A 19,939-nucleotide genomic window follows, 5' to 3' on the forward strand; every position below is an offset into this window, starting at 1 on the left:
GCCGATTGCGTGGCGATTGTTCTCAATTTTCCTTTATCAGCACACGACCGAATTTCTATTCGTCTTTAATTTCAAGAAAAGCTCCATGTGTTCATGAAATTATTTTCTGGATTTAAGAAATGCTGCTTTATGCTTACTAGTTATGGACATTTGCATTGCAACTTCCTCCTTTCTGATATTTCAGTTTGGCAAATAGAAATTGGCAGTTGTTTGATTAAAGATAAGAGTTCGTCCAGCTAAAATTTCTAAAATATGCAGGGTTCCCTTTGTAGGTCTGTGTGTTCAAAAATCAGACTGTTTTGTTTGCAAGTGATTGTTATTTTACAAATATAAGACTGTGATTGGTCATGACAAAGTACAGTGATCAAAATAGGTAGTTATAGTTCTAGTGCAGCGTGAATAATCGGAAACAGTAAGGAGGTTTTCGCGTGTTATGGTGATAATTGAGGTTGTGGTAAATAATGTAAGTCGAGTAAAGAGATTACATAGACTAGAAAGAGTGGGAGTTGATTTCTTACTTAAGCAGTTGAACTGATTGTTTTTATTCAGGAGCCATTCTGAATGTTTTCATTTTCATTTGTGTTAAACTGCTATATAATTTAGATTGCGATTGTAAATTGTAATTTTGAAGAACTACGGGTTGTCTGCCTGTAAGATAAAAATTGAATAGCAAGCTTCAGTGAAGAGTGGTGCGGCTTGTATCATCATTCACAAAACCATTAGACATGAAAAAATAGGCCAAAATTAGTAGGAAATATCGGGCACTGATAGTAAGGAGCCAAAATAATCCCAAAATAAAAAGAACGATAGTGATGCTGATTTCTTTGATAACATTGCTTTTTCACCAGTATTATTTTAGCTTATTACGAAGATGGAACGTTAAAAATTAGTGCATGTAAATATCATTGGAAAATCTTTGTTGGTTTCTTAATAGTCGGGATATACTGTTTAGAAAAGAATTCCTCACTGAGGTCTGGTGGGCAATGACCTTTTTCATTAGATCAGTCAAAACTCTATTCTTCATTAGCAATATTTAGCTGAATTTTAATTGACATGAGCATTAAAAATGTAAAGCGTTTAGGCTTTTCGAAAAAAAAACTGGGAATGTCTTCTGCTATTTTTAGCATATTTATCGGAATTTTATCCATGTGAGAATAAAATAGTTCTGGAAGTGGATTCTTTAAGTCTTATTTTTTCGGTCAGTTTATAATTGCATAAGTTTCTTTTACACCACTTTAAATGAAGATACCTGTTCACTACCACCTGTCAATAGCTCTCTTCCATCAAATTTTAATAACATGGCATTTATTAATCATCAGTAATGATTAATAATTTAATAATCGGCATCAAAATCATGAAAATGTTACTAACTTCTGGCAGACTTAGACATTTTAACCTTTAGACAGCAAGCATTTATTTATTTTACGAAATTGATGTTACGAGCTTCTTTGGCGCTCCTATTGCAGGATGTTTCCGATACCACTAAATCATCACTATAAATACGCATTTCAATGCAATTCCGCTGATGCGACAATTTTTTTTTTCTTCATCATATTTGCAGGAAGATAAGAAAGAATAATTTGCAGCATAAAAGCATTTCTGAGACATCAAGAAAAGCCACCTTTAAACATTTCATCTCCGGTAAATTAAAAATTTCTCTCCACATCTACAGGACTATTCGATGCAAGGACTGTTCAACTGTTTAACGATCTGCGTATGTTTTAAGGTTTCTGCGACATAAGCAGTGGTAGGCAACTAAAATTTACTCGAAAAGCTTTTTAAATTTAAGATATAGAATTTTAAAAGAATATTTCTTTAAAATTTAAAGATCAGTTCTTCCCAGTGAATGCACATATTTGAATCATGAGAGCACATTTGTGTATGCTTCGCATAATCTTTTAAAATTAACACTAGGAAAGCATAAAAAAGAATTTGTAAACTTGCCGAATGATTTATTTTTGCATAATTTCGAGATTGTCATGGAAAGGAAGCTTCATTTCGATGAAAGACAAGAAAGTATATTGCGTAGAGAGGTTAGGAAAGTTGGTGTTGATAACATCAACTGAAAGACGGTTCCGAGGCTTTGAAGTGTCAAGTGAAATAGTAATTGACCATCAACAACACAAATCGGTAAATCGTTCATGTGAAGCATTCTAGCTCTCCAACCCTGACCTCGTAACTGTTTCATCCTTCCCTTGTCTCCAATGCTTCCATCATTTCGGGTCAGTCATTCTTGCACCGAAGAAATAAGTTTTATGCGTTTGAGGTCTAATTAAAAGGGATACTAAATACTTCTATGATACATATTCCACACCATTTGCAAAAGCTCCTCTCACAACATCATCTGCATACATGAAAGCACCATTCCGCCCTTTCGTTTTTGCACACATTGCGACCACTGCCTCTGTTTCATCCAACTTGAAGTCCATTTTGAATTATTGACGTGGTAGGGGGTACAACATACATTCACGTGCCTGACTCATTGCTGTGCTGTAGCTTTCTGATACAACAGAACCTTTAGATGAATTATTATATTATTTGCTATCTACATTAATGAGACTTAATTTTCTCAATTAAATTTTTTTTGAAAAGAAGATTTCTTTAAGAAACTTTTTGGATCTATTTGCAGGTGTACTGTCATTCGAAACAAGCTTATAAATTTCCTAGCTCCCATAGCATTGCGTGATTATGCCAGTCAGAAGTGATAAGTAAATAAATTTTAATAAATGTTCTCTCATAGTGAAGCACTAACTTTGTAATCATTTTGAATTTCTTCCAATATAAGACTTATATTACAAGTCGTTATATATGAAATTGAGTGAACCAAAAGACGAATTGTATGGATTTATACCAAAAATGATTAAAATAAATTTCCAACTTATTAATTTCTAAAAAGGCTTATAACATCAATCATTATAAAGTTCCGTTTAATAAATTTGATCGTGATATTATTGACATCTTTATCGAAAGTTATACGTTTTGCATATTGCGGGTGGTTTTGATATTTAATTAACATTCCTGGTTACCAAAGCAATGAATTATTTTGGGAACATACTGATGACAAGCAGGAACAGGAGTTACTGCAGTACTTGTGTAGAGATTATGAAACAATAATATAGTATAAATAACCACTTTCTCAGTATTATTATATGATAAATGTCATTGCATCCGTCAACTTTTCATAATTTATGACAATTAGGTGAATAAATCAATAGTGCAAAACTCATTCCTATGCGTGAAGGGGATAGCAGAAATTATTTTAGTTTTACTGATTGAAACAATTTTCGATTTTTTTATATTATCAGTGCAATTATTATTTTTTAATTCTGAATCTTCCAATTAAACATATCTAATCTGTTATTTAGTGGTTGTAATTCTACATTTTTATTTCAATAGTAATAAGGCATTATACCCATATAGAAATTACTGCATCTCAATGTTTTCTAAGACAATCAGCAAAGGTCTTTTAGAAATATGTAATGGCGCCAACGATTTATTATGTAGAAGTATTTTGATGTGTACCGAAGGCATTTAGAAAGACAATCACTAACTTTACGCTGACTTCACAGCGATTTGTTGTTATCCTTTGACTAATAGCTCCAAAAGAATTGTACCTGTTCATAAAAACCGTTCCAGAAAATGAAAAGATTGCACTCCACTTTCTTGAAAGGAATATTTTCTAGTTTCAATTTCGATAAAATATTATTTGATCTATGTTAAAATTAGAATATACAAAGTAATCATCATAGGCAAATTCAAATTTTCCGAAGTTGATGTATATCATGAAGTTCAAACTTGATGTGGAGTAGTCATCATCAGATCAAAATGACTTATGTCACTGGCATTGCGGATAATTGTTAATAATTAATTTTCAATTTTTAAAATAAATCAGGACACGGTTACGTTTTGGACTCTTTACAAAACCACTTAAATCAATTTGTTTTCAAAAGTGCTAACAGGAATGCTAGTGGATCGGACAGTTTGGCTTAATATACCAATATTTTTATGATTCATTTATTCTTCTATCCTTCAAAGTTATTACACCAAATGCAATGAAATGTTCAAGTCACATTTCTCATGAACTAAACAAATTATATGGAATTTTGAAAATGCGAAAAGGAACATTATTTTTACCTTCCAAATATTCTTCAAATTAATCTAATAGAAATTTCAATAATATTAGCTTGCATGTTATCAGCGAAAAGAAAAATGAACGTGCTAAGCAATCGATGAAAGTTAACGGTAGCATAATTAGCGAAGCAAATTTAGAGTTTCAACAAGAGAAGAAATATTAAAGATTTGGGTACAGTCAACCAAAAAAAGGACTTTTTCGTATAAGTTATTCCCGATTGTCAACAAGAATCATCTGTTCAAACCGAATCAAATAAGCGCAATATTATTATTTCTGTTGTAAAAATAGATCTTCTTTGTTGATTATCAGAAATTCTGAAATAAAAGTGTAAAGATTTGTTGAAAATTTTGCCTATAGTTTTTTTTTTTTTTTTTAATCGCTCCTACTTTTGAAGAAGGAAAATGAAAAGTTGAAGGTTTAGATTAATTGTTATGTATTGACTGCAGGCGATTTCTGGTTGTAGTTAGAAAGTTGCACATTTTAAGAATTTTCAAGTGAAAATTGAATGGAAGGAGGAAATTTTCAGGTGATATCAGTCATTTTGCTAAGAAAAACAACAAAATATTCTTTTTTTTCGCAGCTTGACATTAGAGCAGCACCAGAAGGGTACTGCGATACACTCCATACACTGTATGCGTTTGCCATACACTCTTAGAATGAGTTAAATATTTTTACTTAACTTATCTGTCTTTTTAAGACACTAACATTTAGCGCATTATGTATGTTTCCTAGTTATTTGTATAGAAGAGCCACTAAAATGCAGTTAACCTGGAAATATTATCTGAATTATCAACAAAAATTAGTTCTTGATATCTCACACTTGAATATCGACTCATTTGGCACTTATGAATTTTTAATTTTTCTATTGGGAATTGCAAACTTTTAAGTTTTAAGTTTCGAACTATAGAATAATATTTTGAAGTTTCATACAAGAAGTTAATAATAAATTATATTGCCCGATTATATCAATATATTTCCAATTTTCTATACTGTTATATAAAATATGCTGCATGATTTACATATTTTGTACTATTTAAATGGCACCATATGGTACTGGGCACTGATTTTACAAATTCTGATTTGCAACCGGGTCAGTGCAAGTTATTAAATAGCCGAATAAGTAAGTTCATTAAATTGATATCAATCTTAATTTCGTCAAGGAAGAGTTCTGTTCATCTGCGAGGAGGAGAATTGTACTCATCTAGGCTCGGAAGGTTCCACTGGTTTAAGATATGAATGGGAAAAGCAAGAAGAAAGATGAAGAATTGAAGGGCGTGGATATGGACAGCTGGGAGGACATCGTCAACCATCATCGCATTTGCATTTGTCAAAGATCGTTTATTCAGAATGGGCGAAGTATGTTCATTTTGAACTGTCTTTGAACCACAAATCTCGACGACAGATCTCGTCATTTTCAATTCCAAACATTGATCTTTTCTTTCTTTTTATCCTGAATGGCATTACAATTCAAATTTTAGCTCCGTAAACTTCAGATTCACTAAACTTTATTATATTCATTATTTATTTTGTTTTGTCTTTATTTTTACATCTATTGAATATTGAATTTCGAATATTCGCAATTGTAGTTGGTAATTAGCTCGAATAGAGGATGGCGATGATTCTTGAATCTGAGCTGTAAAAAATTTAGAGAGAATAAGGTATTAAATGGCTCTGTCCTATTTTCCCTTTTTATTGCAAAAAGGACTACATGAAAAGTGTAGAATATTAAAAGTAATAACTGGCAATGAAAATCGGAAACTATCCCCTTAAAGTGTATTGAATGATGCAGTTCGTGTATATATTCCGTCAGTCATGTATCTGTGCATGTTTTATGTAGGAATGAGAGGACAAGACTCGTTGAAGAAATCGACAAAACAGGATCCAGGAAGAGGAAGGTGGGAAATGGGAGGAGGTTGTCAATAATGAATTTTAACAGAGATGAGACACGTTCACTGAAGAAGAACGGACGAGGTTGAGACACATACATGCCAAAACTTAGGACTAACTCAGTCGGGTCCAAATTCTCTTTCAACAAATGAACTATCCCATATGCGCCATCATCGAAGTATCATTGTCGTATTTGTTCGTCACATCAAATCTCACCCATTTGTGATTGTTATCACATGTTAGTGGCACCTACATATGCATTAACTAAACAGTCGCCATGCATGCTCGTATGCCGACAAACATATTCAACCACGTGTCCTGCTGCGGCATTACATGCCTGTTTATCATCTATCCATCCGATTTTCACGATGTGACAAAGCAACGACAAACACACCCTTTCCCTACAGCATAGAAGAATACAGGCATTCAGAACACTGTCTGCAGTTCGTTTTGCTCAATTTACCGTATTCCCTCGAATCCTCCATCTTTATCTCCATGTCGTTCCAAACATTGGATTTTTGTATTTTCATCAAATTATAGTCTTCTCAAACTTAAAACACAAAAACAGCAATACCCTTTTCTGTTAAATATGATTAACCAAGATTTTGCGTTTTATGTATTAATATGTTATATCAGACAGAAAAAATCCACATGTTCTATATATTCATTAGAGAAATACTAAATTCTTAAATGTGAGATTCTATTCTTTAACTTACGGAATCGTGAATTTTCATTAAAATTAAAAATAACATAACAGAAGTTGCTGACCCCATCAAGCTTGAAGGAGAAAGAGAAGTTAATCGTTTAGAAAACAAGTGATGCTACTTAGTTATAATATGTTCTCAATGACTGATCCTAATTAATGGTAAATCCTTTGGGATTATTTTATTCCGTATCATGTGGAACGCCTATAAATATTACTTTGATAAAAGGTCATGTGGACAACGCAGATTGCCGTTCTTGGCACAATAATCAAGATCGCCAAGTCAGTAACTCAATTTTTGTCAATAGACTATCACTGAGGAATATTCTAATTATTGTTTTGTAAATGAAATTCGTACCTAAAATTGTATGGCAAAAATTGAGCAGATGATAAACCAAAGCAACGGTTCTCGAAAACTTTGATTTCTTAAATCTTTAAATTTCATGAAATCTTAGGAATTGGTTTAAGCATGATAGATGAGATGTAGAATAGCTAGCGAAAGTTCAAATAAAGTCATCTAAAAGAAAATGGTTATAGATATTAATCATTGAATAAGCAGCGTCTTTTCTCCACATATATTTATTTATTTAAATAGTTATCACGACTTACTTCCAATGATTTGGTATTTCTACAATTGCAATTTTCATTCAGCTCATTTGAAGAATAAAATAATGTATCTAAAACATTTGGTCTAAATTTTCAATTTGATAGTTTAAAAATCTGCTCTCCTCCCAACTACCTATTGACTACTGTAATTTCTTCAAATTTCGAAAATGGAATAGAAACTCTTGAAACTAATGAAGGTCATGTAATAATAATATTTGTTTTATATAGTACTAGTGCATACCAGAAAAAAAATTCTGGTAATATGAATTTCATCTTTTGGACACAGTTTATTTAAGGAAGATATTATGTGGTTCTTAAGGATGAAGTGTTAATTATCTGTAAACAGATGATCCTTGGAGAGGTACAAATGCATTTGACACCTGTATACACATTTATCGCAGCACTGGATCTAATCCATAATCAGTAAACATCATCACTTAACCATATCAAATAACAACAACCTATTGTTCTTCTTTTGCCTTAACTATCATAACCTATGTTTTTCTCATTAAAAAAACCTTTGTTGAAATTGCCGTTAGAAAATCGTTGAAATTCAGAATGAAATTGAAAAATTCCCTAATTTTCGAAATAAAAAAACTTAGTTTATTGCTTTTAATAAAAGTTTCTGTTTATTGTTTTTAATAAAAATTTTTATGAGAATTTCAAGTTTGTCATCGACTATTTCGGCTATTTATAAAATTTAATCACTAACACCACTGCTATGAAGAATATTACCACCATCTTCAATTTTATTTTACCATTGTTTATCTGTTATTATCATTAAATTATTATCAATATTGCTATCATTATCATGCTAGTGGTCGTTAGGTTTGGTAGTCATCACTGATGGTGCATTTGCGCTGTCTCCTTCTCAGGGGGGGGAAATTATCTTCCGGCTCATTGCTCCTTATAGCACCAACAAAAGAAGACGAGCCAAACAGGGAAAGGCAACCGTTGAGCCTCTTTAACAACCACCAAACATCGATGAGCTAGCTTACTCTTCACTAAATTTAATGCTTCTTTAACTGCATGAGCTTATTCCTTTAGTTTCAAACTACTACATGTAATTATAAATCGTAAGACTAGGTTTGGTAGTCATTACTGATGCTGTATTTGCATTGTCTCTTTTATTATTATTATTATAAGTATTAGTATTATTATTGTCATTACTATTGTTATTATTTTATCAGTATTATTAGTATTATTATTGTCAGTATTATTAATATTATTGTTACTATTATTATTATTATTAATTATTGTTATTAGAGTTCATTTATAAGAAAAGTTACTCCCGAATTCAATAAATAATGGTTTCAGTTAGATGATAAAATAATAATAATAGTAATAACAATAATTAGTATTTCTATGACATCATGTTGGACCTTTCTTTAAATGAAAAATGATCTGAATTATTAATGCGCTTAATGTGAATGGTCAGAAAATGGTCCAATTTAAACGATTATTCAATATATAAATCTAACTCATCCAGTAATTGTTTGCGTTTTTACCATTTCCATTGAACCGATAAATTCGAGAATTTATCATGCTAATAGTACTTTTAGTGAAACGAACTTTTCCCGCCAAATACTTCATTAAAAAAAAAAAAAAAAAGAATTTAGAAAATACTTGTCACTAGTTGTACTGATATTAACAGAAAGGGTGGGTGAGAGCACGAGAACTGAAAATAAAGAGGAGAAATATTAATACACTCTGTTTGCATTTTCCATAACAGAGACGTCAAGTTTCGCAACAAAAAAGTTTTTAAAATTCCAACATTTTTACATTCCTTTGTTTCTTAACACCTTCCTTCCTAAACACTGTTGTTTAAAGAACAAGTAGTTTTTACATTCTTTTACTCACCATACCTTTTTTTTATCTGCTTATCAAATGGACATATATGATAACAAAATATCTTATTGGATATATCATTTATTTGTTTAGATAATTTCATATACGCTTTGTTTCACACTGTTGTTCTGCTGTAAGTACAGTATATTTCTTGTGCTCTATCACTGATGAGTATAATTTTGAAATTTCACCAAATCTTTATTTTAGTTTTTTTTTAAACTACTGTTTCCTAGTTTATGTAAATTATATCCATTCCATATTGAGGTAACATTTCCTTTGTAATACTAATCATTAATAATTAAGAAAAATTTTTTTATAAATTAGACGAATTAAAAGCAATGACTGAATCAACTGAAGATTTGAAAAGATTGGACTGAAACTTTCATCAATGATGAGTCAAATAATGAAAATAGCGAGAACTCATGGACGTCCAAGGGGTCTACTGTCGGCATAATTTACCTATAGAAAGAAGTTTGAAGTGACTGATGTGTCGTAAAAAAGAGAGAGAATCATTTCATCCTAAGCTATCAGTTCTAATTAACATTAACTAGTAGCCATTTTTTGCCGACCATCAATTAAGTAATTATCTTTTACAGAGGCGATACGAAACTTATTTCATTTAAACTTGATCGTTTGTATAATGGGTCATTAAAAGTGAAAGTTTTGAGTATGCAGTAAGCTTAGTATTCATTTTCGCATTAAGTTTTTCAAATCTGATCCTATATGAGTTAAATGATGGTGGTGCTGATGATGATGATGATGATGATGTGTCAGCTTGAATTTTCTATTCATATATACTTGAACATGGAGAGAATAGTAAATAGAAATGAGAGCAGATAGAGATATATGTTCAAGAACATAACTTTTTCACACCTTCATTTTTCTCGACCATTCGTTGAAAGTAAGATAGGAGAAGAACAGAGTAGAGTGCCAATGGAAAAGAGTGAAATCACAACGATAAGATACGGGAAACAGAAAAGTGGAAAGCAAGAGCTGAATGCGCTGGAAGAGAGGGTTTTTCTGTTTTTCTTTTTTTTTTAAATCCGCAACCTCTGAAACAAACGTATATCATCATTATGTTGGTGTGATTTCCAGCAATGGTTTAGTGGCCAGCCGCGAAAAAAATTGTGTAATAGTCGGCCAGCCTACATATCAACAAATTTGTTTGAAGATATATACTTTTTTCATCATCCTCTTTTTTCCTCTTCTTGCTTACAAGCATATGCTGCAATAAGTTCTTCACTGATTTATTGGGGTTGCAAAAACGACATCATCAATAAATTTTGTTTGACTGAATTATAGATGTAAAATAATTTAGAGTTTTGACTTTTACAAAGACAAAAAAAGTGACCGAGAAAACAAACAAACAAATGAACAATCAAAAAAAAAGAAAAGAAAAACATGTTAGAAAACTTACGTGCTGGCTTATTTAAGAATATTTATAAAGAAAAAAAAAAAGTATTTTCTTAGTAATCTAGCAGCCTTAATAACAGCTGCATTAGTTTATCCGGCGATATAATGATGAACTTTTAAGATGGGCTCAATGCAATATTATTCACTACTGTAATCATTGCTTTGGGATTTAGGGAATTGCGGCTGATTTGAAAATTTGCACCCATCTTGGTTGGGCAGATGATAGCCCACTGGGAGAAAATTACTTATCACATATGAAAGGCATCATTTGATATTTATTCCTTACTGCCACAACCAGAAATTCCATCCAGGAATATGATAGGAAATGAAATGTGTCATAACTAAACTAACTTGACATTCTAGAGGTAAATAAATTAGCTAGGTTGATTATTTGAATTAGTATGCGTATGAAGTGACAGATTCGTAAAGTTCAATTTTATTAACTGAAATTGTTTGAGTGACATGAAAAATGACAACCCAAATCTTCGGGCAGTTTAAATTTGTGCCGATTCACACAGCTTATCACTTTATAAAATCAGTACATGATGAGGAGCAACTTCATCAAAAATTCGAAAAAACAATTTGTTTTGATGAGGTCAACCAGAATGCGCACTGGGTTGAGCCAGAAGTTAATGAAGTAGGAAGGGCAAGGACAGAGATGGCAGTGAATATGATGGCTGCTTACCCTGAAATATCAAAAATCACCTTTACAGGTACCATTTAGGCTAAATTATCGTCACTCTTATCCTCTCTTTCACCTCACACTTCATTTTATTTTGAATTTTTCCAGAAAAAGGCACAAATTCCACGCCTCTGTTTTTCACTTATATTTAATACAGTGTCACAATTTGTTGTAGAGTCATTTGAAGTACGGCGTAAAATAGTGCGATAAGGGAGAGATTGATTGGTTGAAAACGACACTCGTGACTCCACCCCCAAATTTGCACTCCCTATCTCGAACGAAAGTGAAGTGTAGAGAGGAGGGGAAAAGAGGGGAGAAGGAAGGATCTCTCTGGACCAACCCACCTTCTGCCTCACATTTTGATAGAACAATGCGGAGGAAGAGGGAAGAAGGAAGCTTCCCCTCATCACCGCCGAGCTCGATTAGTTGTAAAAAGATGGAATCGATGGGACGGATGGGTCTATAGATGGACAGATGAATGAATGGATGGTCTTTAAGTTTCCCGTGAACTTCGGATCAACTCCGAGTGAGTCTGGAATAATCTCGCAGAAATCTCCTTTGTGAACGGTAGCAATTTAAGTTACAATAGATAAAATTCGCTTTTTAATGGTGTAAGTATCATCTTGTTACCGGGCTGATGACAGCGATGATAATGATGATGGTTACGATAAGAACGATTATAATGGTGATAGTAATCATGGTGGTTTATACGTGTTCAATCTAAAATTGATAATGGTCTTTTAAGAATCATCATGAGCAGGAACAGCCAATTGACTTCTAAGTGTTACTTACTATCTAGGGAAAGGTCTTTATTATAATTGATCAGATAGTGACGGCGAATATCATATTATTGTTATAGCAAACAGAATTTGCTGCATATTTGCTATGATTAGGCTCAATTAAATCTACAAGAGACTAAGATGTGAGCTGATCTGATACTTTTTGAAATTCCAAATAATTATTCATATATCTACAATACATGATAATCCTAGATCTTTCAATTATAGTTATATCTATCTCGATGCATCACCTGGCTACTGTTTACATAATCATTGCAGAACTATAATAGTAATATCCTTCCGCATATCTGATAACAAGAACAGAACATTACACCATAACAAATAACAAATGGAATAGGTGTAGGAATCGCATTAAAATAAGAAACATGGAACCATTTCAGGAAAATAACTTCGAAAAAGTAACTGATACCTAAAAACAGCTGAAAATATTTGGTTCGGAATGAATATAACAACACCATCATGGCGCCTCATCACAATATATATGTTTTTCTCGAAAATATACCCAAATTTATGCACCATCCGCACGAGCACTTCTCACTCAACGGTCATCGGGATATTTGTCTCTCTGTCCGTTCGTCTGTCTGTCTACTTGTTCGTCTGCCCACTTGTCTGTCTGTTGATTATTCATATTGTTATCACTGAATTGCTGATGCTGTAAGTGATATTCATAATTTTTTTGTTTATCAAATATACTTTGGCATTTTATTCTTTTGGAATTAAAGTGTTAGACTTAATTTGAAACGTTGAATTAGATTAACTTGAGTCAAAATAAAAATCACAAAGAAGTAAGATTGGTTTTTATCTAATCTATCTCCTTTTTTCTGAATGCTTTACTTTGGTTACAAATGATAGTAATTCGCCTGTCATTCCTATTTTCTGCAAACATCGGAGTTTTCGTCTTTTACAAAACTTTGAACGTTGAGATGACTTTCTTTCCTTCCCTTCTGTTTTAACTTATGAAAGTTTAACAAACCTTGAATTCACTGTTAAGTAAATCATTTAATATATTGCCATTCTTCGAAGAAATGATAAATTAGATTTTAATAATAAAAACTATAGCTATTGAATTTCTGCTGCGTTTCTTCCTTAATACACAACTTTTTTTTGAAAGCGTTAAACATGTTGTTTACATATCTCTGAAAATCCAATATTATAAAATTTCTGTTTTAGACAAGGATTTCGAATATTAAAACATCAAGCTGGAACAAAGCAAGGTCAAATAATAGTGTGCATTTCTTTATATTCTGCGGAAATGGAGTATAAATTCCAACCGAATAATGTTGGTCATCCTGGAGACTTATATCAACCCATTCAGTCAATCCAGGAAACAGTTATTGATGCTGATCAAGATGTTCCGGTTAGCGATCTCAGCGCACTGCAAATGAGTAGTAATACTCAGAGTCAGGATGCCACTAATCCTGCACAAAACGATGATTCCGTAGGCTTTGCTTAAATAAAAATAAAACGTAGTTTTGTAACTTCTATTTTTTTCTGTCGTGAACAAAAGTTATTTTTTAACTTAGAAATATTTAAAACACAAAAATGTTTTAAATTCTGTTTCAAATAGAACAAATCTTGCCACTTGCTTTATGAAATAAACAAGCAATTACATTTGTTCACAGGTGTTCTCACCGATTAAACCCTCCACCTTTTACTCGAATTCAACACAAAGCGGTCAATTATACTATCAAGGAACGCCGAAAGTGCCAGACAGTTACGGTATGCAAAAATTGTAGGCTTTGAAAATTTTATTTCATATCTTTTTACTATTAAAGTTCTCACAATCTTTAGGCACAGGCGGTCAGTTTTACCCAAGTCTTTTTTTCCAAACCTGGCCTTATTCAAGCACAACAGCTAATTCATCGGTTACTGCCACAATTGCTGGAGCATCACCTTGCTCCTCCAATACTGCTGAACTAAGCTTCACGCAACCAACTACTGTTATTACAGATCCTACTCAAATGCTTGTTGGTTCGTATTCAAATTCATCAATTTCTTCTCAAAAAATTTAAATAAAGTTATTCAGAGCAAGACAAACAATGAAATTCAAAAATTTAATTAATTTATTAATTGATGTTTTCTATTAATTAATATAATTTATAACATTATTTATTTTGATATGTTTAATATAATTTCAATATGACGATTTAATCGCATCACTTTTAATATATTTTAGTATAAATTGATTTTAGTTTAATATAGCTAGCACATATTCTAGCGCCTAATCAGACAACAACTCAAAATTTCTTTCCCCAAACATATCAAGCTTATTCAACGACGGATTATTATAATCCACTGCACAGTGCAAATTTGCTAGCAGCACAAACTCGTTTAACAGCTCCCACAGTAGCATGCTCATCGTCCGGTTCTGCCTCATCCAGGTCATCTACCGGTGTTTCCGGAGCTTCTCGTCCTAAAACCAGGAACTTTACATGTAAGCAGTTTAGCACAGTCATCTTGGTTTTACAAACTTGAAACGGAAAGTCAAAAAAGCCTTATTTTTTATGATTTAGCTACATTTTTTTGCCAGTTTTCTTGGAAATATTGTTCATCCTTGTCAGAAATACTGAAAGGAAATTTTTTTTCAGGAAAAATAGAGTATTAATAAAGGCTTAGACCTATTATCTTGTAAACTTGTGGTCACTTAGATTGTCTATGATCATTTCAACTAACTCATCGTCCGTCATCTGCTATAATTACTACTCATGTATTTTGCAGCAGAAGGACGGGAATGTGTCAACTGCGGCGCCGTACAGACCCCTCTATGGCGAAGAGATGGTACTGGTCATTACTTATGCAATGCTTGTGGACTGTATCATAAAATGAATGGACAAAATCGTCCATTGGTCAAACCCAAGAAGAGACAGGTAATGTAATTTAATTTCACCTTTGTCTTTTATTCTTTATCTCAATAATTCCATGAAAAAGTTTAAAATTATAAATATTCATCTCTGTCTACATTTTGATCTCACGCGTCCGAATTTAGTCGACTCATTGAGTTTTTAAAAGCTTACTTAGAACACCAATCTTTTTTTTGGAAGTTTTATTTATAGCTCAAAGGCTAGTCAAAGTGCAACGTATCACTACTGATTATCTGATAAAAGTACTGTACTAAAAAAGAAAATAAAATGGAAAAAAAAGTTTAAAATAATTATGTTTTATACCTTATAATTATCGCAATCTTAATTTTGTCGGCTACGATATCAAGTGTTCTTATCAGCCAAGCATGTATCAATATATCATCGTATCGATGTGATAAATCTTTGATATATTAGGAGTAATGACAATGACATAACCGATAGCAATCATTTAACTGATTGTCGTTAATTTACTCTATAAATTAGCTAATCTGTCTTACTTTCATATGTTTTAATTAATTATCTATTATTATTAATTATCTATTATTTCGCTTCAATAACTTTAAAATTCAGTTCATCAGTAAGCATTCTTTAATAAATAAACATTAAGAAGTTTTGATTTCAACCCATTTTTTGGTACACTGATACCGATAACATTAAAATTTATCGACAAATTCATGAAATCTGACTAATGATGCTTAAATCATCTAAGGGATCCAAATTTGATTCCTCACGATAAAAGGTAGGAGTGTTTTTTAGATACATTTGCAATAGAAAATATTTGAAAAGCAACACTTTTGATGCAGCAACTGTAAATAAGGCTACGGTACCTACTCTATGTGAACCGGTTTTTCACTTATTCTCTCAATTTTTATTAAAAAATTTTTCATTTCATCCAGAACTTCAGCATTTCAGTCCAAATGATTATTAACTGAAGAAAAACTATGCAAATTATAAGTTCGAAAATCCAATAAAAAAGAGTTTCGCATACTAAGAAAGTAAATATTGTGAACAGAATTGTTATATCGGGACAGTATACTTTTACTTACCTCAGGGATTCCTGTCAGTTAGCTCTCAAATGAAAACTGTAACTGTTTATTCAGATTTGGTAATTTGAAGTTTCATTTGAAATTCCCCTAATTTTAGTGAAAGCTATAACAGACTAATCTTAAATGCAACTGCAGTATGATGATTATAAAAATGAGTGGCTAGTCGCAAACGATTAATTCAAAAAAACGGAAACACTAAGTAGAGGTAAAGGAGGGAAAAAGGAAGTTGGAAGGTCATTATTTTATTGAATCTGTCAATCAGATCTTTAGACTTTTACTCTAAAAGCCCTTCAATGATCAGTCGTTAACTTGAACACTGCTCTATTTGTCTGTAATCTGAGACTAAATGTTTATCAAATTTCCATGCTGTCATTTAATAACACACATAATATGTTGACACTAACAAGAACAACAACAGCAACTATAAAACGTAATCTATACGTCGATTCGTGTTACATTGCAATCACCAATGCAAAGTATTTGAGGGATCGAATGATGATTCACTTTCATGAAAGTTTATTCACGGTTGAATCATATCCTGTCATATCTTCATTGTCACTTATTCATCACATTTCAATCTTTTTCTTCTCTGAATGTTCTTACATGAATCATCGCGTTCATTTTGTTGTTTCCCCTAACCCTACGATCATTTTAATCAGCGATAAGACAAGCATTATTCAAATATTGATTGGCGCCAATAACCATTAACCAATATTTGTAATTATTGGGAGAAAGTACGGGTTTTCTTTAACTTTTTGATGAATTTGGGATGAGGTCCCGTTATTATTCTGAAGCAAACAGATGATCTTTCCTCACTCCGTTTTACCACTGAACTATCTTGATTTGTTCTTGTATGTAAGCACAAAATGGCATAATTTAAGTAGTAGTTGCTATCAACGCAATCACAAAATGAACCCGATGTTGGGATCGTCAGTTTTATGATTAAGACTATTGGCAGAGGGTATTTTTTAGCTCTTCATTAATTATAAACCATCGGCGTGAAGTGACATTTTTGCTAGCTTTCTCCGTGCATTCAGCCTATTAAACGTATCAAAGCGGTGCTTTTTGGAACCTCAGAGGGTAGAAGGGAAGATAAGTGAATTCCAAGGACAAACAAAAGAAAGAGACAGGGAGAGTAAGAGAGATTTTGTGGAGGCAATGGACTCCAATGATGTGACTTATGTCAAATATTAGCGAAAGAAGGTGATCGAGGAGGCACAAGTGAAACAAAAAAACGGGGGAAGGAGTAGGTGCTTGAGAAGGATGTAGAATGGAAAATTTTATGGCAGGCCTAAAAAATATTTTTAAATTCCAAAAAACAAACAGCCTTGCAAGTGTTTTATACAGTTTAAGAATGTAAAATGTACAATAGTAGACGGTTCGACTATGAGTTAAAGAGCTTTAAGTACATAAATGAATCCCTGATGCAAGTTATTACAGTACACTCAACCTGCAACATCCGTATCACATTGACATATACAACAGTTACTTGATTGAACCACATTCAATCAGTTAAGAGCAAAGTTTTACAACTTATTGAATGCATTCATTGAATGTTTCAACACTGCTTTGCTACAAACAAAGAAGTACTCTGACTTGTACTTTGACTTGCTCACTTCGATAAAAAATGTTTCAAATGTTGCTTTAATAAAACAATAACCTTCTTGTTTAAAAATTTAAAACCTGAAACTATACTTCAGATTTCCGTTAAATTTATAAAAACTTAAGTCTTACGAAAAGGAATTTGTAAAAAAATTTCCCTTTGCAACAAATACGTTCATGTTTATTTAATTTATTGCGATCTTTACAGCGCAGAAAGACAGAGAGTTGTTCCTTTGTTTTGAGTCATTCATTCTTTTTCAGTTTTAAATTTGAGGAGGTACACGCATTAAGAAGAATATTTAGCCTAATTCTACTAAGCGTTGTACTGAAACAAACAGTATTTGGAACTGAATGCTTAATATTTGCAGAGTGCACAAAAAAGGACGGGTATCGAATGTGTCAATTGTAAAACGAATAATACAACATTATGGAGGCGGAACTCTTTAGGACAACCAGTTTGCAACGCCTGCGGTCTTTATCATAAACTTCACAACGTTAGCTATTTTAAACCAAGTATCCAAAAGTGGAATAGAAATGGAAGATGTAAATTAATTTTCATGGAAACTAGTGCTTTAGAGAGGCGGCATGTGAAGTGTATGGTCAAGATAATAGTGATTATAAAGCAAAGTCACGATATAGCAGAGCATGAAGCTAAGGCCATTAGCAAGTTTTCAAAGAGTAAAAGGAAATATGCAGTCGTTCATTTATTAGGATAAAATTTAGATCTTTAGATGACAAAACAAATATCGCACATATTTTTATTAATTGCACATTTTCTTACTTCTGACACTAAATTTTAATTTATATGAAAGCAGGAAGTAAAAGCAATGGATGAGAAAAGTGTAAAGAGGTAGAAACTTTTATCCTTACTTGCAATACAGTGTGGTCCTTCAGATAGCTTGACTTACAAGTTTACTATGAAATGAATTCAAAATGCTCACCCTTCAAAAACTGACATTTGAATTGTCTATTTATTAAACAATTTTTAGTCAAGTTAATTAAATCTCGTAAAAGTTGATTTCTTTTTTTTTTAAAAAAAAAGTCGGTTTTTTCGCTTTTTCAAGTGATCAACGAATTCTAAAAAAAAAAAAAAAAAAACAAAAAAGGGAAAAGAAATTAATGTAATTTAGTAATGAGTTGTAACACTGTATGTTACTAAGGAGGCGCCCACTGTCTAACCATAAATATGATTGATGATCGTGGCCTGGGCATCGTAAACGTCTACCATTGTGCATCTATTTATAGTTTATGCAAGAAAGCAAACGATGATTTACGAAAAAGCTGAAAACAATCTATAATTAATGAAGTTAATTGCCTATTGAAGATTTTATTCATTATTTTTTCTACAACCTATTTGTTGATTTAAATTCCAAATGGATTTTCTCGGGGCTTAACATAATTCTTCTTACTCAATAATTTTATAATTTTTTTTCGGTTTAATTAAAAAGTATTAGTACTGGTGTGAAAAGCTTTCCGTTTATTTCTGTTAAGTTGCGAAAATGTATGTGGGCTGAAATTTAAATTTGAAAGGATTAAGTTGTAAAATATCCCACTGTTACAACATTTCATAGTAAGAAGGAAAGCTATTGTTCTGCTGTGGAATGAAGACCGAGGAATGCTTTTGCTTCCAAGCCGCCTTTAAGTCCGTTGATCAAATTGTACAGCCATAAAGCTACCGCAACGACATTTGTAAAAGGACACCTGCTACTGATTTCATTACAAAAATTCGCAATGATGCTTGGCAGACTGTTTCAATCATAGTCACCCCTTTTTCGCGCCTCATTTATTATCCTATCAACAGATGCTTAACACATTTTTTCAATTTTAAACTGGATTAAATGCATTCATTTAGTGATTCTCTATAAATCAGCTGGAAAGTCACAAATCAGCAACACAAGATGGACTGGTCTTTTTTTTTGTAGATTTCACGACCAATTTCGATGAAAAAGGATGGTATTCAGACTAGAAATCGTAAAATCAGCACGAAAAACAAGAACAAGAAGCGTGGTCCATCAGAAGGACCATTCTACGATATGTTGAAGCCACAGCCGAACCCATACGGTGATATGAAGTTTCATTTACCTTCCGCGCACGCATATATCCCAGCTGCCACTCAAACACCATATCCGGCTCAATTCATCTTTCATGCCTCATAATTGGACCATTTTTCTAAAAATTTCTCCCAATTTTGTTTCCAAATTTTTTGAATCAATCTTGCATGCTTGTGATCCATGAAAAGCGAGCTTTATTATTCATGCCTTTCTTTCTTCTGTATTTCTTCCTGAAACTTTTTTCCTTCGAAATATATTTTCCTCCCTTGTTTTTGTTTAAGACCTTAAAATTTGCTGTTCCAATTAGT

General features: G+C 32.3%; 1 protein-coding gene across 1 annotated transcript; it reads left to right on the plus strand.

The window, feature by feature from the left end:
- Positions 1–13,323: 13,323 nt before the first annotated feature.
- Positions 13,324–19,736, plus strand: Bma-elt-1 (Uncharacterized protein; the record flags this gene model as incomplete). Its single annotated transcript, XM_001899315.2, has 7 exons — positions 13,324–13,509; positions 13,694–13,790; positions 13,863–14,042; positions 14,290–14,505; positions 14,790–14,938; positions 17,949–18,074; positions 19,503–19,736. 7 exons carry the CDS (start codon positions 13,324–13,326, stop codon positions 19,734–19,736), a joined length of 1,188 nt encoding a protein of 395 aa, XP_001899350.2.
- Between the last annotated feature and the right edge of the window lie 203 nt (positions 19,737–19,939).

This window comes from Brugia malayi (assembly GCF_000002995.4).
Source record: "Brugia malayi strain FR3 genome assembly, contig: Bm_v4_ChrX_scaffold_001, whole genome shotgun sequence".
Lineage (NCBI taxonomy): Eukaryota > Metazoa > Nematoda > Chromadorea > Rhabditida > Onchocercidae > Brugia > Brugia malayi.